Here is a 23,477-nt window from a genome sequence, read left to right as displayed (position 1 = left end):
ATCTCGGGGTTACAAGATCCTTAAAGACCTTTCCTCCAGCAAAGAGACTGCCTCTGGGTGCTATGCCATGGTGTTTGGAAGTATGGGGTTTTCAGAACTCTTAAACTTCAAGTTCTTCGTCTGGCTCCTGGTGCAGTCATTATTTCCCCTTCGTAGAAGACCGCTGCCACTGGGGGAGGTAACTTCTTGTTCCCTCTTGGTCATGGCCTGCTCACTTAGCCGGCTCAGAAACCCTTGGCTGCCCTCCCTCACGGTGCTTCAGTGTCAGTAACCCCTTCCCGTGACTTTTGTCTTCTCTGACAGTAGCTATTGATGGAAGAACACGGGGTGACCCAAACAGAGCACATGGCCACCATCGAGGCCCACGCAGTGGCCCAGCAGGTGCAGCAGGTCCACGTGGCCACCTACACAGAGCACAGCATGCTGAGCGCGGACGAAGACTCGCCCTCTTCGCCGGAGGACACGTCCTACGATGACTCTGACATCCTCAACTCCACGGCTGCTGACGAGGTCACCGCCCACCTGGCTGCGGCAGGTAAAGGCGCCGGGATGCTCGTGGCGTTCGTGCAGAGGTTGCAAACGGCGCTTGAGGGTGGCGGGTGATCTCATCGCCCCGTGGGATGCTCCGAATGCTTCCTTATCGCCCTGGCTTTAGTAGCGCTTCTTTGCAAGGTCTGCTGGCTGCATCACTTTATCCGTGTCTAATATAGAGGAACTGGGAGTAAGAGACTGGTTTGTACCATAGAAAAGGTCCCTGGTAAACGCTGCCTTAAAAGAACAAAACTAAAATACCGAATATGTCAAAGAAAGAGCTTATTTCGGGCCTGTATAAACAACAGCGAAAATAACCCGGGACTGCTACGCACCCCTGCTTAGCCAGGGAGCTCACATGTTAGGCCTCTCCCAAGGAGACACCACAAAGGATACTGGCATATCTGCACTGGGAAGGACTTTCAGAATCGCAAACTCCTTCCAGTGAAGCCCCTGCCAAGTGCCCTCGAGATTTGCCTTGGGGTGGATCTACCTCACTGGCAGAAAAATGCAGCGATAAATAAGCAGTCACAGACCTGTCGAACTCCTTACCGGACTTTGGATGTGCTTGACCAAACCTGTGAAGTTCACCGAGCATCCCATGCCCTTTCCTTATTCATTTTCCAACCTTAGCTCCTGCAGGATTTTTTTTTTTTTTTTTTCCTCCTTCCCATCTAGCACACAAGCTTTTGGGTCGTGGTTGCAGGAGGGGCTCAGGTCGCTCTCGCCTGCCTGCGAGCCCTCCCGCTGCAGGGGCTGCCCGGCATCCCTCCAGCCCCTGGCCAGGTGGGCACGCTGAGCCAGGAGCTGCCCTGCTTCCCCAGGGCACGAGGCTGCCACTCGTGGCGTGGGTTGACACATCCAGCCCAAAGCTTGCCCCAGAGCCCAGCGTAGCCCTTCCTTGCTCCTCCAGAGCCAACGTTTTTCCCACCCCCCAAAAGTCAACGTTTTTGTTCTTTTTTTTTTCCACAAGCACAGGAACGTCGGAGCAGTACGCAGCAGTGCTTGCCGTGCCCGCCGTGGGTAGCACTCGGGTAGTTTGTTAGTGATTCACAAAAGCTGGCTCTGCAGTGTCACCCCGAGCTCTGTCCCTTACAGCATCCCGTCTCCCGGCGCAGCTGCCTAGAGAAAACGTTTCGTTGGACGCTACTTTCATTGTTGTCTACCAGCTTCCACCAGTTGGTAGCTTAGGACTTCCTGATCTAGTAGCTGCATCTTTGTTAAACGCAAAAATATAGGGGGTTTTGTGACCCCTGATGTGATCTTTTACCTCTGACATAAGGGAGGAACTATACGCAGAGCGACTGAGTTCTGCTCAGGAGTCGAAGGCAAGTCCTTGAGCCTGCGTTAGACCCCAGGGCTCTTCGGCTCTGATCCTGCACTCGTTGCTGGAGGTAGGAGCACAGTCCATGGCATGTGACTTGCTTTACTTCCAGTTGACTTAATGAAGTTTCCCCTTGCGTAGGCTCTGTATCGAGGGTTTGATCACGAAAGCAGTAGCGCTGCCCTGCCGTGGTCCCTGCTGTCCCTCAGGGGACTGTTGTAGGATGCTGCCAGTGACTCTGGATTTACAATTTCTTTCCCATCAGAGCAGGTCATTAATCTCTGGGGAAAGCTTTGGGAATCCTGATGCCATACTTGAGGTGTCTGAGCAGGTTTCATGGCGTTTGTACCCTGTCTCTTCTCCCCTGCCACCGGGATCTCCTCAGCTGCAGTCAGTTGTTTGAAATCTTGGTGTACTTGAGACTTTTTCAGTATGTTTGGAAGACGAAACTCATCATTGGATGATTGTAAGGAAAAATCTGGACTGAAATATGTGGCTTTCACCTGGGACTGAGCTGGGACTTGCCAGACTGGGGAATGGAGCCTTTTGATACGCCCCCTCCGATGCCGGAGAGGAGGGATGCTGGCTGCTGGGGAGCTGAGCGGGGAATTCGGGTCACCCTGATCCGGTGGGGAGGCCCTTGAGCTGAACCCCAAGGACCCGCCCCTGGGATGGAGGGCAACGGCCACGTCCTGTCTGGCCAGTTCCTGAGCTTCGTGTGCCGATTCACCCGGTGTGGTTTGATTTCCAGGCCCTGTGGGGATGGCGGCCGCCGCTGCCGTGGCAACGGGTAAAAAACGAAAGCGACCGCACGTTTTTGAGTCCAACCCGTCAATCCGCAAGAGGCAGCAGACACGTTTGCTACGGTAAGGACTCCTGCCTGCCCCTTGACACCTCGGTCTGCATCCTCCCTCCCGTTTCCAGTCCCGTGTGTGGTGAGACCACGTGGTGTCCGGGAGTTGCCCAACTCGGGGATTTTTCGGGGCATCTTTTCTGGAAGCCGAGGGCTGTGTTGTGCTTTGCAGAAGTGGGTTAAATTGCAGCTCTGCTCATCTTTAATGTGATGTTAGGATCACTAGGACTGGCACGGCCATTCTGGTGGGATCCACCGTTCTGTTTTAACCCCAGCTGGTCACAGGTTAAATCTGTCGCGGAAACGTTGCCTTGCAAGATGTTGATGGTGGCTTTAACAGTAGCTGGCCAGAGAATCTGGGGCTGCAGCCATATCCCAGCTCTGCAGTGACACAGAAGACTTATCTGCCTAACAAAAGAAGTCTTTTCTGCGTTATGAAATGATCCTGTGAATGATTCCCTTTGCTAGCGGAGCCCGCTGTGCGAGCTCCACGCCGAAGACTGACACAGCAGTGCACGGTGTTGGGGGAGAATAGTTGAGGGGAGACGCCTGCCGGAGCTGAAACACTTTCTTTGGCTTTAGAAACTTGCTCTGTAGGCACCGAAGCTCCGCAGCCCTTCGGGTGTTGCGTTACAGGTGCTCTGAGGCTGTCTGCCCGCCTGATGGCCACCTAGGAGCACTGGTGCTGAAGAGACTGCACGGGCTTCCCGCAAGCCTGGAGAGTTCACCTGCAGTTCCAGCTTCAGGAAACATTTGTAAATATTGGCTGGTACTATTCACTAGGTTTGGGAACAAAGCCATTTTTGCTTTTTAAACTCTTTTGCATTTAATTGGGTTGTCTCAGAAGAGCTGGGGTATTTGTCACCCCGTTTCTTGCTGGCTCCCTCCTTAATGCCCCGAAACAGTCATGGCTGGAGTTTTGCCTTTTCTCCTTCTCTCCTATTCTAACTCTTGTAAAGTTGGTGAGAAATTAAGTTGTTTTTCTTATATTCTGCTTACTCATCTGCTGAGTCCCACAACACCCTTTGCACATGATCAAACAAAGTAGAGCAGGGTGGGTGTTAAACAATATTCCCTGGGAGGCGAGTACCTTGCTTTTATAGCTCCATTCTGGTTTTCCCTCCTTCCCCCAAAGTCTGTGGACCCAGCCGTGTTTATTGCAATGTTTCTGAAGAGCAAATTCTTTATTCTCTTGAAGAGTGAACAATATGTTTTTAAAGAAACTCCTCCATAAAGGAGTTATTTCTTCTCCTTTCATGCAACTACTCCATTTCGCTACGTGCCAGTGACTGACAGAACACACCGTTTGTTTGCACTCTGGTCAGTTTGGTACGTTTGTGCTTGGTATTTACACCACTGTGGGTCGAGTGGGAAGTTACAGTTTCTGATTCTGGGATCTCTGTGTAGCTGGTGGTGACGTTGGTGCTTTTTGGCAACGTGTCCGCTGCCAACAGTGGGCTCTGGAACGACCAGGGCAGATACTAAACTGTCACCTTATGGCAGTGCTCAAGTTATCTGGTGAAAACTCCTACTTCTCTCTTCCTTTGTGAGTTTCTGCCACATTCTCTTGCATTGCTTCAAAATGAATAAGAGGCAGAAAGCGTACGGTGGAACATTTTCTTCCCTCAGAGAGACCATTCCAAAGGGACTTGCCGATGTGGCAGGAGTCTGAATACCTGGGTTTCCCCTGCTGAGCTGTTGCAATATTTCTGGGTCTTGCCTGTCCTGTAGTTGTAGGTTGAATTCTTACAGTTCTGGTTTGAGCAGGACTTTGGTGCTAGAGAGTTGCCATGCACTGTCATGAGGCTGGATGAAAACCAACCGGTGTTTGCAGTCCTTTTTTTGTTGAACCGTTCGGGTTCTTTACAAGTTTTGCATTGCTAATATGCTTGGTGACAGAGCAGATGCGCAGGCTCTTGTGATTTCTCTTTACAGCAGTCGAAAGAAGGAGAGAAGGGAGAATAATTGATATTTGAGCTGCTGGGTGACGGCAGGGACCGCAGCCGGCCTGCGGGAGCGGAGGAAGAAGCCGTATATGTGGCTTGTCTGACCAGCTGGGGGCCCCGTGTCTCACCTGGTTTGTGAATGGGCAGCATTAAGAAAGGGAGCCTACAATGCCAAGGGTCGTGTTTCTGCGGGGCTTTCAGCTGGTGCCTATTCCCTGGTTTATGTTTCAGGAAGCTCCGAGCCACGCTGGATGAGTACACCACCAGAGTGGGGCAGCAGGCCATCGTTCTGTGCATCTCGCCCTCCAAACCCAATCCTGTCTTTAAAGTATTTGGTGCTGCACCCTTGGAGAACGTGGTAGGTGTCTCTAGGAAAAGCTTTGTAATGAATGGTCTCATTCTGCTCAAGGCCGCCTCGTGAGCCCGGTAGTGATCTGGAGGTCGTGTTTAAACCCTTGGAAACAGGAGTTCAGAGCGTGTGGACCTGAGGGTAACACGGAGGTCCTGTCTTCTCTGCGTGAGTGGTTGCCTCACCAGGGCTGAATATCCTGGATTAAAAATCAGAGGGAGCAGGTAGTGAGGATGTGTTTGAACTCAGCTTGGCTGTCAGCGCTTGCCCCTTGCTGCAGAGCAGACAGTAGGCGGAGCAGATCCTGACCATGATCTGTCTGGCTTCAGAACTTTTCTTTTTAATCCCATAAATACTTCCACTCGCCAGTGTTACCTGATGTTTCATCATCAGCTCTTCGATACGGCCGAGTCTTCAGGGCCAGTGGGTATTTTTTTTTTCTTGCCATCTGTGGCGTTGTTTGCTCCTGCTGTTCTGCAGCACCTTGGGGAAGGCGGCTGGCCCTGCGTCCTTGCCCCTGCCTCTCCTGGTGCTCCTTACCTTGTTTACCTGAGCTTAACGATTCCCCACAGGTACGCAAGTACAAGAGCATGATTCTGGAAGACCTGGAGTCCGCCCTAGCGGAGCACGCTCCTGCGCCTCAGGAGGTTAACTCGGAGTTGCCGCCCCTCACCATCGATGGCATTCCCGTCTCGGTGGACAAGATGACCCAGGTAAGCAGCCAGACGTGGCAGAACCAGAGGGAGAGAGGTTTGGCACCTTGCAGTTGCATCCTGTTGTTTTGCAGTGGAGCTTATGCCTGCGTCTCCAGGGGATGCATTCGATCTCCTCTTTCCTGTGGGACCGTAACAGCTCAGGTAGATGCGGAGCTTCGTCATTGGTGCTTGTTTTCTCCGTGAAACAGTAGACATGCTGGTAAGGACTAGAGCTCAGGCTGCTGGGAGCATTCCCCTTCGAGCTGTTTTTGTCATCTCCCATAAACGACGAGTAGGGAAGATACTCGTTCTGCACTTCACCGTGGTTTTTAGGCACGGAGGTCAGGAAGGTCGCTTGCGGAGTAGTGTTCAGCTTATGCTCCTTGGACCTTTCTTGTGTGCTCTAGTTCGTTCCCTCCTCTGTTTTCTGCTGTGGATTGGAGCAGAGGGGAGCTTGCCAACGGTTTAACTCCAGTTCAGACCCTGAGTGAGATGCTTCTGTTGGAGACAGGGAGTCATCTGCCCTAGGCATGTGGGGGCACTCCCTTTCCTTCCAGGTCCAGCCCTTTGCTGACCACCTTATTGCTAGGAGAAAGTGGAGGGGACCCCCTTGGGAAGCTTCCTTGGTGGGGGAGGGATCATCTGTAGGGATCTCTCCTTCCCCTGGGGTGCAGGACCTGGATGCAGGCAGGTGTGTTTTGTAGGGGGCTCTGGATAGGCTCAGTCTGATGCACCCCAACAAACTTTAAATGCTGAAAGCCAGTTTCTTCAGAGGGAGTAGCAAGATGGAAAGGTCAGAGGCTTTGGGCAGTATTCAAAGAGGCGTTGTAGTAGAGCAAAGATGGGCAGATTTCCTCTGTGCTCTGCAGAAAGGTCACATTCTGGCCAAAACACCATTTCCATTACTTGGGTGGAATCAGACAAGCTCACGCTTCTAATAAAATTTTACAAAGAAATCCACTGTGATAACAGATCGTGTTCCCAATCCACGACAACGTAAGACAAAATTTAGTTGCTAGATTTTTAAGCCACTGTGAATGGTGGTATCTGCAAGAGCTGTTCACTGGCAGCTTTAGTTTTGTGTCATTAACAGTTTCCCATGGACATGGGAAAGTGAAAAATGGAAACATTTCACTTTTAAAGTAAAATGAGAGGCCACCAAAAGATCACAGGTAGGTAGCTCTGAGTTTATTTGTATTGGCAAACAAAATGCTTGTGTTTGTCTGACTCCTTTGTGGCCTCGTCATTATTGTCATTAAGCTGAGCAACAGCCAGAGAAGCGCCTAGGGCTTAAAAGAAGGAGAAGGAGACATCTCCGTGGAGATTTGCTCGGGCAGAGGGAGGCAATGCAAGCGTGGTGCGAGTAGTGAAGCTGAAGGTGCCCATACCCACAGCACGTGGGCTCTGAGGAAGGAACCAGTGAGCTGTCGCTGGTGGAGTGGTGGAAAGAAATGAGAGAGAGAGAGAGAAGTGAGTGTGGATGAGTGAAATCAGGACGTGAGGCTGTTGCAATCCAGTGAGACATCTGAGAAACTTGTCTGGTTTGCAGTGCTCAGAATAAGTGCCCGTATAAAAAGGGCCAATAAAAAGATCTAGCACCCGTTTGGCTGTTAACGTTGCACGTGCCATCAAAGCAGCAATAAAAGTGACGAGCTGTCGCTTCAGAGAAGCCTTCAGCTGGGTTCACAATGCATATCGTTTATTTTTTTGTGATGGAGTTGGGAGCTAACTATTTCAGCATCAAAGATTGCTTAAGTGTTTTCTGCTTCTATTTTATGGGTAAAATAGCGGTGTCCATAGAATTCGATGGATAAAACACTAATGCTTTTCATGTTGAGCTAAAAATAAGGTTGGCATTTGTTTCTTCCAAACGTGGCGTGGCCTCAGTCTTCCGGAAAGACTTGGCCAAGCCCAGTTGCCCCTGGGGTTTGACTGCTCTGCATTTCCACGTGTGAGGCAGCTCTCCAGTCCCAGGCGCTGAGTTTCCCCACCACCACCCAGGCTTCTTGTGGCTCTGTGAAATAAGTGTTTTCCCTCTCCATATTCTGCAGGGCTTTTGGTCAGCAAGCGTGCAAGCTGCTGATGCGACAGCGTAGCAACGTAGAGCCTCTCATTTCAAGTCCCCTCATCCTGCTTTATGGTAAAACAAGTGTCTTGTTAGGAGTAGCCCTTGTCTTTGTAGTGCAATGTGATAAACAGCTTTGTGCAGAAGGTTTCTCCTGAGCCTTGGACAGAATCCACGCTCTTTGTGTCCCGTTTGGCTAACCATCGCTGTCCCAGTTAGCCCAGCTGTTGTGGTGGATGCACACGGGGTGGGTACCCAGTGCTGCGCTGCCTCAGCTTCCCCAGGTGTCATATAGGGACGATGCTTTGTAAATGGCTTTAAAAATGTGGGTTTTTTTTTTTTTTACACCCTTGAATGGCTGCAGGCCACTTGAGGGCAGAGCACTAGGTTCATGAACAGGACCGCAGACTCCTGGGTGCGTTTTCACAACCCAGCAGGTCTTTCTTCTTGTAAAATTTGCCAGGAGTAAGATGAGGTATGTGGTGCTTAGGAGGTGATTTTCTTGCTGAAAGCATCCAGCTGCTGTATTGGTTTTGCCAGACGTGGGGGCAAACTAATCAGAAGCAAAACACAGAGATGCTGATTATGATGAGGGCACCACCCTGTCTTTTCGGTTTTGCCACGGTTGCCGTTTGAAATACACTTGTTTGAGAGAGGGGGTGGTAACTCTGACCCCTCCATCACTGCAGCCTGTTGCACCGCTAGAGGTGCCGTCGTTTTTTTGTGGGAACCTTGATTCCCAGAGCTGCCAGCGTAGTTCTTTGTATTTCCTAACAAGAAATGAGCCTTTTCAACTAAGTTGCACAAAACCCTGTGGAAAACCGAAATATTTATAAATATAAATCGGGCAGCACAATGAAGAGGTGCGTCACAGGGAGTGGAAAAACGAGGCCTCTGCTTTCAGCAGCTGCAGGTGTCAGCAGGCAGGTGGTAGAGGCGTTAGCTCCTCGACGAGGAGATGAAAATAACTCTCCTTTTAATTGCTCTGCTTCCCTGGTGGTCTTGAGGGAAATAAAGCCTTTACTAGCCTGAGCAGAGATGCTTCTCTAAACTTGCGAATGGAGAGCATCACCCACCTTGGCTGAGCAGGAAAAAAAACCCGTCTTGCAGTGGGGCTTTTACCCTGCAGCCATTACAGAGAGAAATCTTGTTGCTTCATGGGCTTTGGCAACGTTGACACTATACGTCAGAGCTGAGTTTGCCCCTAAACTTGTTCTCAGTTGCTTGCTGATACGATTAAGGAGTGAGATTGGGTACGGCTGAGGTCGGTGCTTCAGTCGATTCTCACTGAGGTCACTAGGATTTGTTTATGCTTTTCTGAACGGGTGGTTTGTCCTTTAATCGGACATTTTTTTAGACTTCCTCTGCCCCTGTGATTCGCAGTCTGCTTGTACAAGCCAACAAAGTTTAGCTGGGCCTCTCAAAAATCATCTGGATGGCTGTTTGCATCCTGCCCTGCAAAAAGCTTTAGCACAAACAGCAGGTATCTTTATCGACGTGACCGTTTGTACGTAGGAGAAGCCAAGCACCGAAAGACGGTGACTGGACTCAGTCTGCGGCTGCCAGATCCTCTCCATGGAGGACCAGGGACGATCCTGCAGTGCTGGACCCCAGCGCCTGGGCGTGAGGCTTCGCTGGTGCTCCCTTCTGGTCCACGTCAGAGCTGTGGTGTGGGGCCAGCCTGCGTCTCTGCGCTCCCAGCAGGTCGTTGGCGTGTGGCTCGTTTTGCAGCGGGGGGACCCCAGTGTTCGGAATGGGGTCCCCCCGTGCGGCTGAGCTCTAGCACTGGATGGTTGTTCCAGCAGTGGGAAGAGCAGCAAGTCCTGCAAGGTCCTGGATGCAGGGATGAGCGTGTACTTCCAGCTGCCACGCAGGCAGCTCCCTCCTTTGACGGGATTTAAGCTCATAGCCTGCCTCGTGCCTCGTTTCCCGCGAGAACAAGCGCTCGTGCCCAGCGCTCAGATCTCCAAACTCTGTTCGGAGGTGGTGACCCTGAGAGGGACAGCCCGGTCCCCTGGTGTGCCCCTCTGAAACATTAGAGCTACTCGCTCATTCTTACGACTCGAGCAGGGTTTCAGGGTGGAAGAGGAGAGAGAGCTGCGTAAATCCGTGAGCGGGCGCTTCCGCAGCACCTCGTGCTTTCCGCGCCGATGACCGGGTGGTGAATTTTGGGTTGGATTCCTGTGGCCAGGCCTAAACTACTGCATCTGCTGAGTGCTGTCCCTTCTTGTTGAGGACACCCAGGCTGACCCCCGCCCTCATCTTTGCCGTGATGAATTTACGGCAGTGGCGAGCCCGCTCTCATCCTGCCTGCCGGAAAGCACCCGGCAGTGAGACCTCGCGGAGTTTGGGCACGGCCACGCAGGTTTTCATAGCAAGGAATTCATGGTGACAGCTTGGTCGCTCCCTTCACAGACGCCTGGCTTTCTAATCGGAATGTTTAAACATTAATTGGGACTTTTAAAGAGCATTTAGTCTAAAATTCGCTGTTGCAAAGAGAAGGGCCAGTGCACAAAACACCTGGGTGCTTCGCTGCAATTGCTGCTTCGCCCTCTGCCACTTTCAGGTGCAGCCGAGGTCCCGTGGGGACTCTTTTGCTTTTCCCAGGTGCTGCTTTTTGGAAATCCTGAGGCTGAGCTGTGGGGACAGGTAGAAAATTCCCAGCCACAGGTTTTGCTTCTTTCTAGAAACCACTTTCCTTAGCAGGGCATAAACCTTGAGACTGGAGAATTGCTTCGTGCTCCGCGTGCAGGACAACTTCTTGTTCCCAGCCCTGGAGTGCAGTTGTCTGTGCTTTGGGCCAGTGTAAATGGTAGAATCAGGATTAACTCGCTACCACTAACACTTGAGCTTCATGTTAAAACTTAGACGATGCTCGGTCTGTTTACCAAAGGGTGTCAAAGAAACATTTCTTGCAGCTTCGCTCAAACCCTCCGCACTAGAGATTATACGAGCCCTTTCCAGAGCTGACAGCCACGCAAACTGGAGTGTCCTGCTGCCTTTTTGTGTGTTTTTAGCAGAGTTTTGATTTTCAGGTGGTTCTTCTTCTAGCAGAGGTTTGATTTTGGGGCGGTTCGTGGATGGGGTCAGCAGAACGCGTGGCTCCCACAGATGCACCGGTTCCTCCCAGCTGCGCCCCGAGAGATGTGGGGGTCTTTGTCTCGGTGCCGTAGCCTGTGTCAAAGCCCTGCGAGCTGCCCGGGCGAGGCCTCGTTACGGCACTAATTAGAGAAGTCCTCGCGCTGGAGCAGGTTGTCACGCCGCTGCTGATTGTCTCCCTGGCGGATTAAAGGCAAACCCTCCTTAACAAGTGCCTTGAGTAGCTTGGGCTGCTGAACTCCCTAGGACCAGTAATTAATCCATCTGGTAACAAGGAGCATGGCTTGCAGATAGCAATTCCGAGAAGGAGCTTTTTAACTGGTTTTGCCCCAGGTTCCTCAACCAGGGAAGCTGAAGCATGAGGGGGACTCTTGGCCCATCATGGACAGGCTTGGCTTGCGCTGGGACAAAGGGCACCAGAATGGTTTCTTGTGCCTCCATTTATGATTCAGGGGGTTGGTACAGCTTCTCTGAGATGGCTCAGGGTGTCCATGGGGTGAAGGAACTGAAATGCAGCTGCTTCTCTGAGCAGGGGTGATTCTTCCAGGGCGTGCAGCAGATACGCTATATGTGGACCCACGAGCACACTGGATTTTTATTGCCTTTAAAGTCCCTAGCCACTGCTGCAAACTGTATGCAATGCAGTAAATCATGCTACAAATAAATAGTTTTTACCAAAACACACTTCAGTTTTTCTATTTGACTGTGTGAGCTAGGGCCCACGTTACATCTGCCAGCTGGGCTCTGCCTTTGAAGAGCAGTCCTGCGTCCGAAAGAGCCGCTGCAGGTCTCAGTGCTTTCAGCAGTGTGCTTAGGGGCTTCAGGCTCTTTGCAGAGACCACAGAGACGATCTTCAGTCTCCTGTTCCTCTGAAGACCGATGTTATGGGGGGCTTTGGTACGTACAGCCTATGCTAACGTGGAAGAGGCAGCTTGTAAATGAGTTGATTTGCAGCTTGGAGCCAACAGATGCAATATCCAGGCTGGAACCAGGATGTCATTCAAGCAGGATTGTGGCTGGGAGGAAGGGACAATCCTATGGCAGAAGATGAGGGATGAGTGAGAAGTCCTCCATGAGCTGACCCGTCTCTCTGCTAGCTGCGACCACATCGTGGCTGCGGCAGCAACCCATGCTGGCCCCGGCACGCTCTTCCATGGCTGTGCCCCAGAGCCCTGAACATGCATCTCGGGGTTGTAAGGTGGCCCGAGGACTCCCAGTGGCACTGTCACGAGCTCAGATAACTTGCTGTTAAAGCTATGAAGGGGTGTAGGGAGGCATCCTTAAACGCAGCTCTTTAGCTTTAAGTTAACGTGGTTTTCTCTGACGTAGGCGGTCGTGGGCGCTTCTCCTCTTCCTGCTCTGTTTCTGCAGCTGAACCAGCCTTTTCCTGAGGCTCCAGGCAGTCCCCGGTACAAAACCCAAAGGTGTCATAAAACCCTGTGTGAGCTTTGTATTCTCTTTGGTAACGCTAAGGATATTCCTTGCGTCGGCTCAGTTTGCTTTGCCAGTCTGTTTTTAACGTTGTCTCCTGATCATAGCGGCGGTCACTAGTTGATCAGGTTTTTTGGGTGCTAAAGAGAGGTAAGATCAGGTTGAAAGGTGTCCCCACTCTGGCAAAGGTTAAAAATAGGTTCAGAAAATGAGTCCAGTGTGTGTTATGCTCTGCAGGGCTGGAGAAGTGTACGTGTGAGATTGTGGGGTTTACATTCGAGCGGCTCACTGAAGCTCCATCCTCTTTGCAGCATCTCTGTAAAACGTCAGCTCCCGCCTGAGTTCCTGTCCCTGTGGGGACATGGAGTGTGTGGGGTTTTTTCCTGTGTTGTTCTGATGAATTTTTTTATCCCTTTCAGGTTGGCTAGCTGTCTTCATGGTAGTGCTTGAACCATGAAGAGGGTTAATACAGTGTGTGTTTGTGCCTTGTTGTTGTAATGGTCTGACTGAACTTTGTTTCTGCTCTTCCACATGCTGTTGAGCTGTTCTCAGCTGAGTCTTGGGAGAAGATGGTAAGGTATTTGTCCGTCTTCCTTAGGCATTCAGGCCTCTTCCAGTTGATGGTTCCACCAACCATGGAAGTGAAATGTAGTAACTTTGTACTGTGCACCTCAGAACTACCGGAGCTAAGAGTTCCTCGAAAACTCTCAACCCTCTTCCGTGGTTTGTTCCAGGCACAGCTGCGAGCTTTCATCCCTGAGATGCTGAAGTATTCCACGGGCCGCGGGAAACCGGGCTGGGGCAAGGAAAGCTGCAAGCCCATCTGGTGGCCTGAGGACATTCCGTGGGCCAACGTTCGCAGCGATGTCCGCACAGAGGAGCAGAAGCAGCGGGTGCGTCTCTCCCCTGTCCGTCTGCCTTCAAAGTGTGTCCAGGGGCTTGTGACCAGTTTTTTGTGGGAATGGTTTTTCCCCTCGAGTGACAGAAAAGACTATGACCTCGGCCCTTCCTTGACTTTGTGTCAGACATTCAGCCTGGGAGAGCGATGAGATGAGAGAGGCATAACCTTCAGCCTCCTCTCTCTCTGCTGGGGGTTTGGGACGAGCAGGTATTTGAACCCCGTCTCTCCCTGCAGCGAGTGCCCTTTTCGCCAGCTGCAGACCCTACCCGCCTCTGTGGCCTTATGAAGCAGCCTACCCAGCCCAAGACAAGGCTACTCTCCAAATATGCAGGTCATTTACCCTAGAGTCTGTACCATGGCCTCTTGAGGGATACTGTCCCACCCTGAGCAGCGGGGCCCTCTGTACGTAAAGAGAAGCAGTCAAGGATGTGCAGTGGAGCCAGGAAAAAATGAGGGAACTGGGTGAAAAGGTCTTGGGTATCGGTTATGGCCACGGATCCTGCATGCAGGGGATGTTTCTACCAACCTGTCACAAAGATAATCAAAGAAAGCTAGCGGGGTGTGCAAGGGGCAGGACTTGTGCAGGCCGATGCAGGTCTGGTTGGATGGGGAGGGATGCCTAGGGAGGCTGAAAATGGTGCGGTGGCAGCCGGTGCTTTCCTAGGTAGGGATGGTTTGCTACATGTTGGCCCAAATCCTTTAATTAGAATTCCTTGAAAGCTGGCAAAACAGATTTCATTGAGAAACTTCCCTTTCCCTTGGCCAGATGTGCTCGTTCTCTGTCCGTGCACAGCACTGCGATAACTCTCCGGGGTGATTTCTGAGTCGTGGGGAAAGGAGGGGATGAGGAGAGAGGGATTAGGGATTGGGGCCTTTTTTGTTTGAGAATTTTTTTTGAAAACTCCTCGATCACCCCCAGTGAAGATAAGCGTGCCAGTCGCAGCAGTAGCAGTGGTTCAGAAAACTTTTTTACACTGACTCCTGGGTGGTTTTCATTCTGCTGGTAGGTGTCGTGGACCCAGGCGTTGCGGACTATCGTGAAGAACTGCTACAAGCAGCACGGGCGTGAGGACCTGCTCTACGCGTTTGAGGATCAGCAGACACAGCAGCAGACGACGACCACACACAGTATAGCGCACCTGGTGCCGTCACAGACGGTGGTACAGACCTTCAGTAACCCTGATGGCACCGTGTCCCTCATCCAGGTGAGCGAAACCCGACGGTTTTTTGCATTTCCAGCACGGCTGACTCGGGATCCAGTTGCCTGCGTCGGGGAGGTGGTTGAGAGCAAACTCCTTTTGGGAGCTTGACTTGTCCTTCAAGAATTTTGTCTTTTATCTGTATGTCTTAGCCCGCAGGCTTGTTAACCCGAGGCTCCCACCCAAAGAAGCAGCCTCATCCTCTGTCTTCCCCGCTCCCATCCCTTGTTCTCCTGTTAGGGCAGTACAAGCGTTTCTGCAGCTGTTTACTCAAGCGATTCAGGGCTCTGACCTGTATTTACCAAACCTATTTACCAACAAATACAGTTCATCATGTGGCCGTGCAACGCCTGTGGTGGCAGTGGGGTGCAGTGATGGGAGGAGAGGTGGTGGGACTGCCTTGCTTTACGGGCATGAAACGTACCTTAATCCACAGCATTAGGTATTTCTGTGCCCCCTGTTCTTTGTCTTACACCTAAAACATGATAAATATTTGCTGTGTGTAATATATATATTTATCCTCAGGCTGCCCCGTGCGGTAATCCCCCGTTTTACAGAGGGGGATTCAGGGCAGAAGGGGCTGCGTTCAGGTGGTGGCTGATCTGTGCTGCTCTTTTCCCTGCCTTCCCCGTGTGGGGAGGCAGGTTCTGGCAGCTCAGGATGTCAAAAATGAAAGCGCTCTCTTGAAACTTCCCATGAGCTCCTCGTGAGGGTGGGATTTGAACCTCAGTCTCCCCTGTCCCCCTGTCTCCACACCACCACTGCCCTCTCGCATCTCACTGACCCCGCGGTTTGTCCCTCTTGAGCATCACATTTGCAGTAAAGTCTCAAACATCGTTTTCTGCTGGCTGTTCTCATCTCACGACTATGAAGATAAAAACATGGGGTGTGGGGTTGTTTTAGTGGGGATTTTTTGTTTCTTTTTTGTTTCTTTTTTGTTTTTTTTTTTTTCTTTTTTTTTCCCCCAGACAAAAGCTTTTCAGCGATTGTCACAGCTTTCTGTTCCCCTCGCCGAGGCCCGGCGCGCTTGCCGAGCTGGTTCTGTTTGCTCACCTGCTAACGTCCATTTTCCCTTAGGGTTCCGTTAGGTGCTGGGCACCTGAGCTCCCATTGACTTTCTGGCGTTTATAGGTTCAGTTTTCCTTCGAAACAAGGCTGCGCCTCTCTCTGCCTTTGTCTTTTCCCAGCTCTTAAATTGGGAAAAGGTAATTTCCAAAGGCAATGGGGTGTTGCGGGTGAGCTAATGCTTGCCAAGCGCCTGGAGACAAGAGACCCAGTCAATGGTAAGCAAGGAGCGTTATAAATGAGGGCTGAGGCGCAAAGTGTTCTGATCCAGGACTACTCGGTGGGTTTCCCAGTGATTTCCACCCTGTGGGAGAAGCGTGTTGGCTCCACGCTCGCAGCCGGGAGCGGCAGCGGGGTCCCGCTGCTGCTCTACGCGTCTGGGGGAACAGCCAGGGCTCGGGCTCCTGCAGGGGTGTAGGGGACACCACGAGGGCTGGGCAAAGCTTGCCTCTGGGCTGTACCCACTCTGGAAGCTGCCACAGACGAACGTGGCTCTGGCGTGTGATTTCCTCCCCCAGCCCTTTGAGCCAGCTCCGCGCTGGCCGTCAGCTCTGCGATCGCTGTTGTTCTCTGCTTTTTACCCTGAGAGCATCCGAGTGTCCCTCGGCCTGAATTATGTGGGAGTTTTCCTGCAGTGACAAGCACGTTCAGCTGCGTTTTGTTGGCTTCCACAGGTTGGCACTGGTGCTACCGTTGCCACGCTGGCCGATGCCTCAGAGTTGCCCACCACAGTCACCGTCGCGCAAGTCAATTATTCGGCAGTCGCTGATGGAGAGGTAAGGGCCTGGATCACGCTCGTGGCGCACAAACAAATTGTCTTACCTGAACTTCAATAAAGTTAAATATTTTCTAGGATTAAGCAGTCACAGGAAACACCAAGCCTTGCTTCCCCGCCCTGCAGTGATAGGGGTTAACATACGTACGAACACGAGACTCTCTAAATTTTTATATAAAGCGCTGAACTGTTGTCGTTTTGACTCGGAACTGTACAAACACGATTATGGTGGAAGCCTCGGTTCTGAATTTCATGCATTTTTTGATATCTCAGGTTGTTTATTTTGTGAGATCTGCTGCGGCAGATAGAGGCTGAGCGACACAGAGAAGTACGCGCTCGTGTATCTCGTGTCTTGTGTGCGCTGTGGGTCCCGGGTGCTGGTTTGTCAGTTCGGGGTTGGGAGCGATGCCTGGGGTATTTTGAGCCTGTGGTTAGTGAAGGATATTGCATGGCTGTGGGCAAATCCTGTGAGCCTGGCTGCTGATCTCTGCACAAACGGGGGCTGTTCCTGTGCTGCAGCTTTTAGGGAGGTTTGCAAGTCGGTCCCAGAGAGAAATACACAGAGACAACAGGAGACACTGCAGAGTGAAAGTTTCTTCCACTGCCTTAGAACTTGGCAAAGCTGTTTCTGTCAAGGACTCGATCAGGCCATTTCGATGCCTAAATCTGAACACTCAAATTTGCATACATTTATTTTTCCACTTTTTTTTTAAAAAAAACAAGTGATAAAGGGGTTTTTTTGTGTGTTTAAGGAACAATCCTTTAAGATTACAAAGCTTTTTTTTATTTATTTTTTTTTTTTTTAACCCTCTTCACCCCCAAACCCACCTATAAATCAGGCTGCAGGTCGCTTTCTGCCCCTTGGCATGGCAAAATTCCTGGCCCGACGGTCTGTGCGCAGGAGTGGCAGGTCTGGGGCTCTCGCAGCGACAGGTGGCAGCACAGAACAGCTTTGCTCTGCGCCAGACCCCGTTTCCATCTCAGACCCGTGGTGGAGCAGCCTGGCTCTGGGGCCGTGACCTTGTACTTTTGCAGCTGCTTTGGGGGTTTTCCAGACCCAGTTATATCTCTTGCGATCGGAAAGGACATTTTCAAAGGCACAAATAGAAATCGGGGCAACGCAGGCATCTAATTCCTGACGTGAACGGAACGTCTAAGCGATATCTTGGACAAAATAAAGGCACAAAAGCAAACTTGCTGTGGGGGTGGGTGCTGTTTCTCTGCGCAGGTAGATCCTCAGCCTGCTGGCAGCCTCTCCAGGGCCGTTTTTGTCCTGCTGTCTCTTGCTGTGTGAAGATCTGAGCTAGCTCTGAGTAAATCGAGGTGTTTACAGGATGCCGAGCAGCGTGGAGCAGGGATGCTCCCTCGTATCTCAGTGGCACAACCTTTGTGTTAGTGTGGAGAAGGGCCTGGACGATCCCCCGCTTCTTTTCCAGGCCTTACTCCATCCTTCTTGGGAAACAGCGGGGCACTGTGTGTCACAGTGGAGACCGGCCTTATCACTCATACACTTGGCCGTGTATTGGACAAAAATGTATGTTCCTTTTCTGTGTGGTGGTGGGAAGGGTGTCTTTCCCAGCTTGGGCTTGCTTTGGTTCGGTTTTGGCACGGCTAGCGAGTACCACAAATTCAGTCCGACTCTCTCAAGACCTCTACCGTCTGCAACGTCTTCCTCTCCGGGCGCTCAAACTTGGTTGCATCTAAAAATCCACTTCCTTTCTCCTTTTTTGCAATGCACTGTCTCGCTGCTTCCTCCCTGCTTTGGATCCTTCCGCCCAGGGTCAGCTCTGGGCACAGGAGAGTGAAGCAGTGGCCTTGAACGTCAGACGGCTGGGGATGGCTAAAGAGCTACGACGAGCGTCAGCTTTGCCTGTGCCCAAGTGCTGGAAAACCAGATTGGCAGCTGCTGAGGAGTGTGTGATAGCAGATGTGAGTGAGAGCACGACAGCTTCTCTCTCCCTCTCCGTGCTGTGATGGTACTAACCCTTATCTTGCCCAAAAGCAGCAAAATTTACTTGAGCCAGCTCTGCTTCTATGGACTTTTTAGCTTTTCTCCATCTTAACAAATGGAGGGTTGTTTGGGTTTTTTTTTAACACCTTCTACAGCATTCTTGTTTGTGTGTCTCAACAAGATGATGAGTGGCCTGAAATGTTTATGGGGATGAGAACAGCGTTGGAGGGGTGGGGGAAAATCTTCGTTTTGCAAAGCAGTTAATAGGATTTGACGGCTGATGGGCCTTCGTACCCTCCATGTCTTTATTTTTTTGTTGTTGTTGGTCCAGTGCATATTTCTAGTTCATATCCTGGTGGATTTTGTGGCCGTACCCTCATTATCTCATGAGCTGTGAAGTCCCAGATGCAGAGAAGTGGCTAGGTGGAAAATGAGCAACTGAGTGAACTTTAACTAGTATGAAACCTGTCTACGTAAAGGTCTGAAGTAAGGGAGTTGAAAGTACCTGAAATATAGGAACACAGTACTTTCCATCTGCCATCTTCTTTTATCAAGTATATTGCTGCAACACAAAGAAATTCCAGTTGGCTCAAACCCAGCCAAGTTCCCAAGTGCCGTACAAATGAATCCTGAACGGGAACACCGACTGTTCCCCGAAGTGACAGCGGGTGGGTGCAGGCAAATCAAAACAGTGAGGCAAGCGCAGCCCCTTTCCCCGGGGGACGTGATCCACGCTGGGGTTCCAGCACTGCAGAAAGAAAACGTTAATGAACTGCCCAGGCTGGCAGGCAGTGATCCGAGTACAGCAACTCTTCCCTTTTGTTGTGGATGTGGCTGGGCCAGAGGGATTGGTGGGAGGTTGAGGGGCTTTGCAGGTGTTTATGGGGTGCTTTTTCCACGTGCGTGGGAAAGTTAAAAGTTCCTGTTTGAAGACTGAGCATGTGGAGAACAGCAACTAGAATGATGGGCTGATCAGGGAAATTTGCTCGTGGCAGGTAGAGGGTTGTAGGGTCCAGCAACGTTCTCGGGAGGATCGCAGGCTTCCTCCCTTTTTCCCCCCTCCCCGTCTCTCAGAGTCAGAGCATGTGCAGGATTCTGCAAAGATCTCTTGAAACCATCTGGCCCTTTCATTTTAGGAAGCAACTGTGCGTTCATGGGATAACATCCTATCCTAGGGCCTTTCTTCTGGTTTTTCCCCATAGGTGGAGCAGAACTGGGCAACGCTACAGGGGGGTGAGATGACTATCCAGACGACGCAGGCATCAGAGGCCACGCAGGCGGTGGCATCATTAGCAGAAGCAGCCGTGGCAGCATCTCAGGAGATGCAACAAGGAGCGACTGTTACCATGGCACTCAACAGGTAGGCGTGAGGGATGAAGGCCTGAAGCGTGCATGCATGACGGTTCTTTCCTTCCAGGATTTCACTCTAACAGTGCAAAGGCCGCTGCGTACGGTCCCAGTAGAGGCAAATTCCTACGTCAGCCTGTGTCCAGGTGTCTGCAGGACAGTTCCTGATTTCCACTGTAACCGCAGAACACCGCTGGCGTGGAGATTTCCCAAAAGAGGAAAAGACAGGTGGAAACTGTACCCTCTGAATGGTCTTATCTGTACAGCCAAGGTCCAGTTGGAGAATTGAGCTTGCTAAGCAAGCAAGAGTCACCATGTGCTAAGAGCACCTTTTAAGTAGGCTGGTCTGGGTCTCCCTCAGTGTTATTACTGGTTTCTTACCAACAAGCTGAAGCTCAGTTTCCCTGTTGTGCGGCAGTACAGTCTCTCTTTAGAAGTCAGAATTTCTTCTAGAGGACGGTGGGTTTGGTTTGTTTGGGTTTTGTTTTTTTTTTTTTTTCCCAAACGCGTTTCTGAAGCAGAAGGTGAATGAGCTGCAATAGTGATGCTGCCTCTTCATCTCGGAATGAGCTCTGTTAGATTTTTGGTTGTACTCAAGTTACCAACATCTGCAGGATAGTTCGCTTCAGGTCCGTGCAGCAGGAAACGGTGTCCTTGCTCAGCTCTGGTGAGTTGCTTTAGCTTTGCCCTACTGTTCTTCAACACTAGAAGTGGCCGTGGCACACCACAGCTGCACCCTGAGAGAGCAGGAGGCACCAGCATGGGAGGTTTCACGCTGCTGAGACACAGACAAAACATTTTCCTCGTCCAAATCAGGACTCTGGTCTAGAGTCTGTTGACTGAGCAGCCATGAGTTAGGACAAGGCACAGGTCCACACTGCTGAGGGTCAGAGTGAAGCTCCAAGACCAAAAATTACTAAAGGAGTCGTCTTAGTCTTGGGGCATTCCACATCTTGCTTCCAAATTGCTGTTGCCACTCAATCACGAACTCACCTAGAACTGTTTCTTCTCTTCGTGGTCCAGATTCAGGTCCATCAGAGATGTTCTTTTCTGCTACCATATGGCGTTGGTTAAGGAGGCATTTTTGCTAACAGTTTCACTGTAAAATTGCCTTTTAAAAACAAGTGATCTTTTCAGGACACTGTAAGAAGAACAGCTAAACTAGCTAGGCATGGAGTTGCAGGAGAAAGCCCCATCCCCTGGAATCTGCCTTGCAGGATTTGTGTCCTCAACATTTCTAGGCAATAGATTTTTCTATGTATTTTTTTTTTTTAAGTTTTTCTGGATTAGTACATCAGTGGGCTTCTGATTTTAATTTCATCCCGTCGCTACTAGTTTTAGCTCCTAAGGTCACAATGAGCTGTTCCTCTTCCTCTATTAGCTTAAGAAATTCAGAATCCTTAATAAAAAAAAAATGTCAGAACTAAAGAGAGTCTTCTAGAAAATATGAATGAATACAAGAGCCTTCAGCAGGTCTTTTAAGTTTCTACTGTGCCTCGAGACAGGACCAGCTCTGTTTATACCCAGGAAAGCCCTGAGACAAGTCTGTTCAAACAGGTTGTAGTTCAGGAACGACACGAAGACTGTAGCAGCGTTGCAGTGGGGATGAGAGGCCTTGTGTTTTATCTCCCGGCTTGTTGTCACCATCTTTGTCTAATCACCATGGTAGGGCTGGAGACCCTTTTGGGTGACTCTCCTCCGACGCCCTTCCATGTGCTTTTTCCTTTGCCTCAAAGCGCTCCTTGCAGCTTTCAGCTGTAGGACTGTGATCTTCCACCTGCCTGCAGGAAGATCTCAGCCAGACTCTGGTCCTTGAAAGCTGGTGGCTCACCCCAGCTCTGGCAACGTTATGCCTAATTTGGCTGAAAGTCGCCACCTCTCAGTCTTGTTCCGATGGCTGCTGACAGAGCGCGGAGCCTTTCGTAGCCCCGCGTAGAGCAGTACGTCTGCCCGCAGCGCGACGTGGTGGGTGGCGCACCCTCTGTCAGGTTTGAGGGTGGGAAGTATTAGGCCTTCCAGTAAAAGAGGACAAAGTGGAGGTAGGTAATGAATGCATTGATGTGAACCAATTAACGGTTTGGGAGCACGCTGGAACTGGAGAAAGCTTGTATGCCGCAGATCATGATTATTTTCAGGGATGCAACCGTAACAGATTATCAAAGTGCTCGATTGCCCTTGAAAGTGGATTCAGCTAAGTGCTGTGTGAACCAGGGCTGCACCAATAAGTGCGTCCTTACCCCAGGTTTGCTGTGTGGTGGCTGGCTTTCCTGCACTGGAACTGCCTTCACGTAGCTGCAGGTTCAGAAGAGAGGTGAGGCAAAGGGAGTGAGAAAGCAGAAGGAGAAAACACTCTGTTTCGCTAACAGTGTTTAAGAGCAATTCTGAGAGACAGAGGGGCTCTTTAGAAATGAAAATACAGCCTGAGTGAACACAGTTGGAAAGTGTACAGCACCTAGCAGGAAATTAGGGAAGAGAAAGAATGAGTAGGAAGTACTGGGAAAATATTTGAGTCAATTGGTCTACCAGAGAACGAGCAGGGCAGTTAAGGAAAAGCATCCTAGGGGAATCTAAAGAAAATAGCTACTTTTTTAGTTCATTATGGTAAGAAATGGTAGGAGGTTCAGCTGCAGGAAGAAGGTGGCTTTGGAAGAATTTCGTGACTAGCAGTAGGTCACCAGAAATGGCTAATAGTCGTCCAACAGGCCTGGAGAAATCTGGGCGGCTGCTGGAGGATGCTCCCAGCACTCTGACTGTGCAACCAAACGGCAGATAAAATACGATGTTGATGAATGCCAAGTGATACACATACAAAGAAATATCTCCTGTATGTACCCAATAAGGAACTATGTGCTCCCAGTTACCATTCAGAAAGCACTCAGGGAGCAATTATCCTCCAGGAATGTTTTGTCACTGCTGAGCAGATATTGTCAGAAGAGTAAGTTGACTATTAGGAATTAGAGGGAAAGGCGTAGAGAACAAGCCAGGATTAGGCCCCTGGGCTAACTCATGGCGTGTCTACGTCTTGAACAGTGTGAGAAATGGTCACCCCAGTCAGATGTGTCGCATTTAGAAAAAGTCTGGAAAGGACAAGAGTGATCAAAAGCCAGGAAGAGTCCTTGCACAGTTAAGTGGACTTGGGAAAGAGGTCACTGGAGGTCTATGAAATCATGAGGAGAACAAAAAGGGAGCAGATCTTTTCTGTTTCTCACAATATCAGACTGAAGGTCTGCCCAGCCGGACTGCGGCCGTGGTTGTCGGAGTAAAGAACGCGATTTTTCTTCGTACGGCATCTACTTAAATGTGGAACTCATTGCTACAGGATGTTGTGGAAGCAAAAAGTATAAATGGGTTTCAGAGGGGATTAGGCAAATCAAACCTGATGGTCCAGATGCAGTCTCTGATGTAGGAAATCAATGTGCTGTCGACCGCCGGAAGCTGAGAGGGTGTAGGAAGAGAAGGATCACACACGCTCCTTCCTAAATATCTGGTGCTGGCTGTTCTCACAGCAGGGTTGCTGCACAAGAAGGACCTTTGGTCTGACCTCACTCGTATGAAGAAATTTAAGAATACTGTGCTAAGCTACCAATCACTCATTAAAAAGAATTACTAAACCACTTGGCTGGGGAGAAGTGCTCCATCTTGGCTAAATACAGAGCTGCTAATGTGATCCTGGTCACGGTAAAACCTCTGGGCCCGTTTCAGCGCAAGGTGGGCTGGCTGAATCGGTAATGAAGGGTAGAGCTCTCAAATCTGGAGAGACCTGGACCGTGACGGTGCCGAAAGAATGAGTTTTGTACCAGAAACCGGTGGCAGGAAGGAGCCACGTGGCGTAACTGCAAAAGCTTTGGTAAAGTCCCAGGCAAAAGGATGGAAAGGTAAGAAGCTGTCTATAAGAGATCTGCAAGCTGAAAAATGCAAGTGCAGGCAGCTTCTTCCCATCTAGTCC

The 23,477-nt window shown here is 50.6% G+C and overlaps 1 protein-coding gene across 4 annotated transcripts in view; it reads left to right on the top strand.

Annotated features, from left to right (window-relative positions):
• Positions 1 to 312: 312 nt before the first annotated feature.
• Positions 313 to 23,477, top strand: part of NRF1 (nuclear respiratory factor 1) — a 51,253-nt gene continuing 28,088 nt past the window's right edge. For 3 of the 4 annotated variants that reach the window (XM_086475206.1, XM_086475199.1, XM_086475193.1), the window contains exons 1-8: positions 313 to 535; positions 2,607 to 2,721; positions 4,886 to 5,012; positions 5,576 to 5,716; positions 13,028 to 13,186; positions 14,202 to 14,399; positions 16,133 to 16,234; positions 19,387 to 19,544. In XM_086475206.1, coding sequence (XP_086331332.1) covers positions 313 to 535; positions 2,607 to 2,721; positions 4,886 to 5,012; positions 5,576 to 5,716; positions 13,028 to 13,186; positions 14,202 to 14,399; positions 16,133 to 16,234; positions 19,387 to 19,544 — 1,223 coding nt within the window. Of the gene's footprint in view, positions 536 to 2,606; positions 2,722 to 4,885; positions 5,013 to 5,575; positions 5,717 to 13,027; positions 13,187 to 14,201; positions 14,400 to 16,132; positions 16,235 to 18,012; positions 18,163 to 19,386; positions 19,545 to 23,477 lie in introns of all 4 variants that reach the window. The other variant, XM_086475213.1, reaches the window with a different exon arrangement.

This window comes from Leptosomus discolor, chromosome 1, assembly GCF_034619465.1.
Source record: "Leptosomus discolor isolate bLepDis1 chromosome 1, bLepDis1.hap2, whole genome shotgun sequence".
NCBI classification, from domain to species: domain Eukaryota; kingdom Metazoa; phylum Chordata; class Aves; order Leptosomiformes; family Leptosomidae; genus Leptosomus; species Leptosomus discolor.
This window is presented reverse-complemented; position numbering and strand designations above follow the sequence as displayed.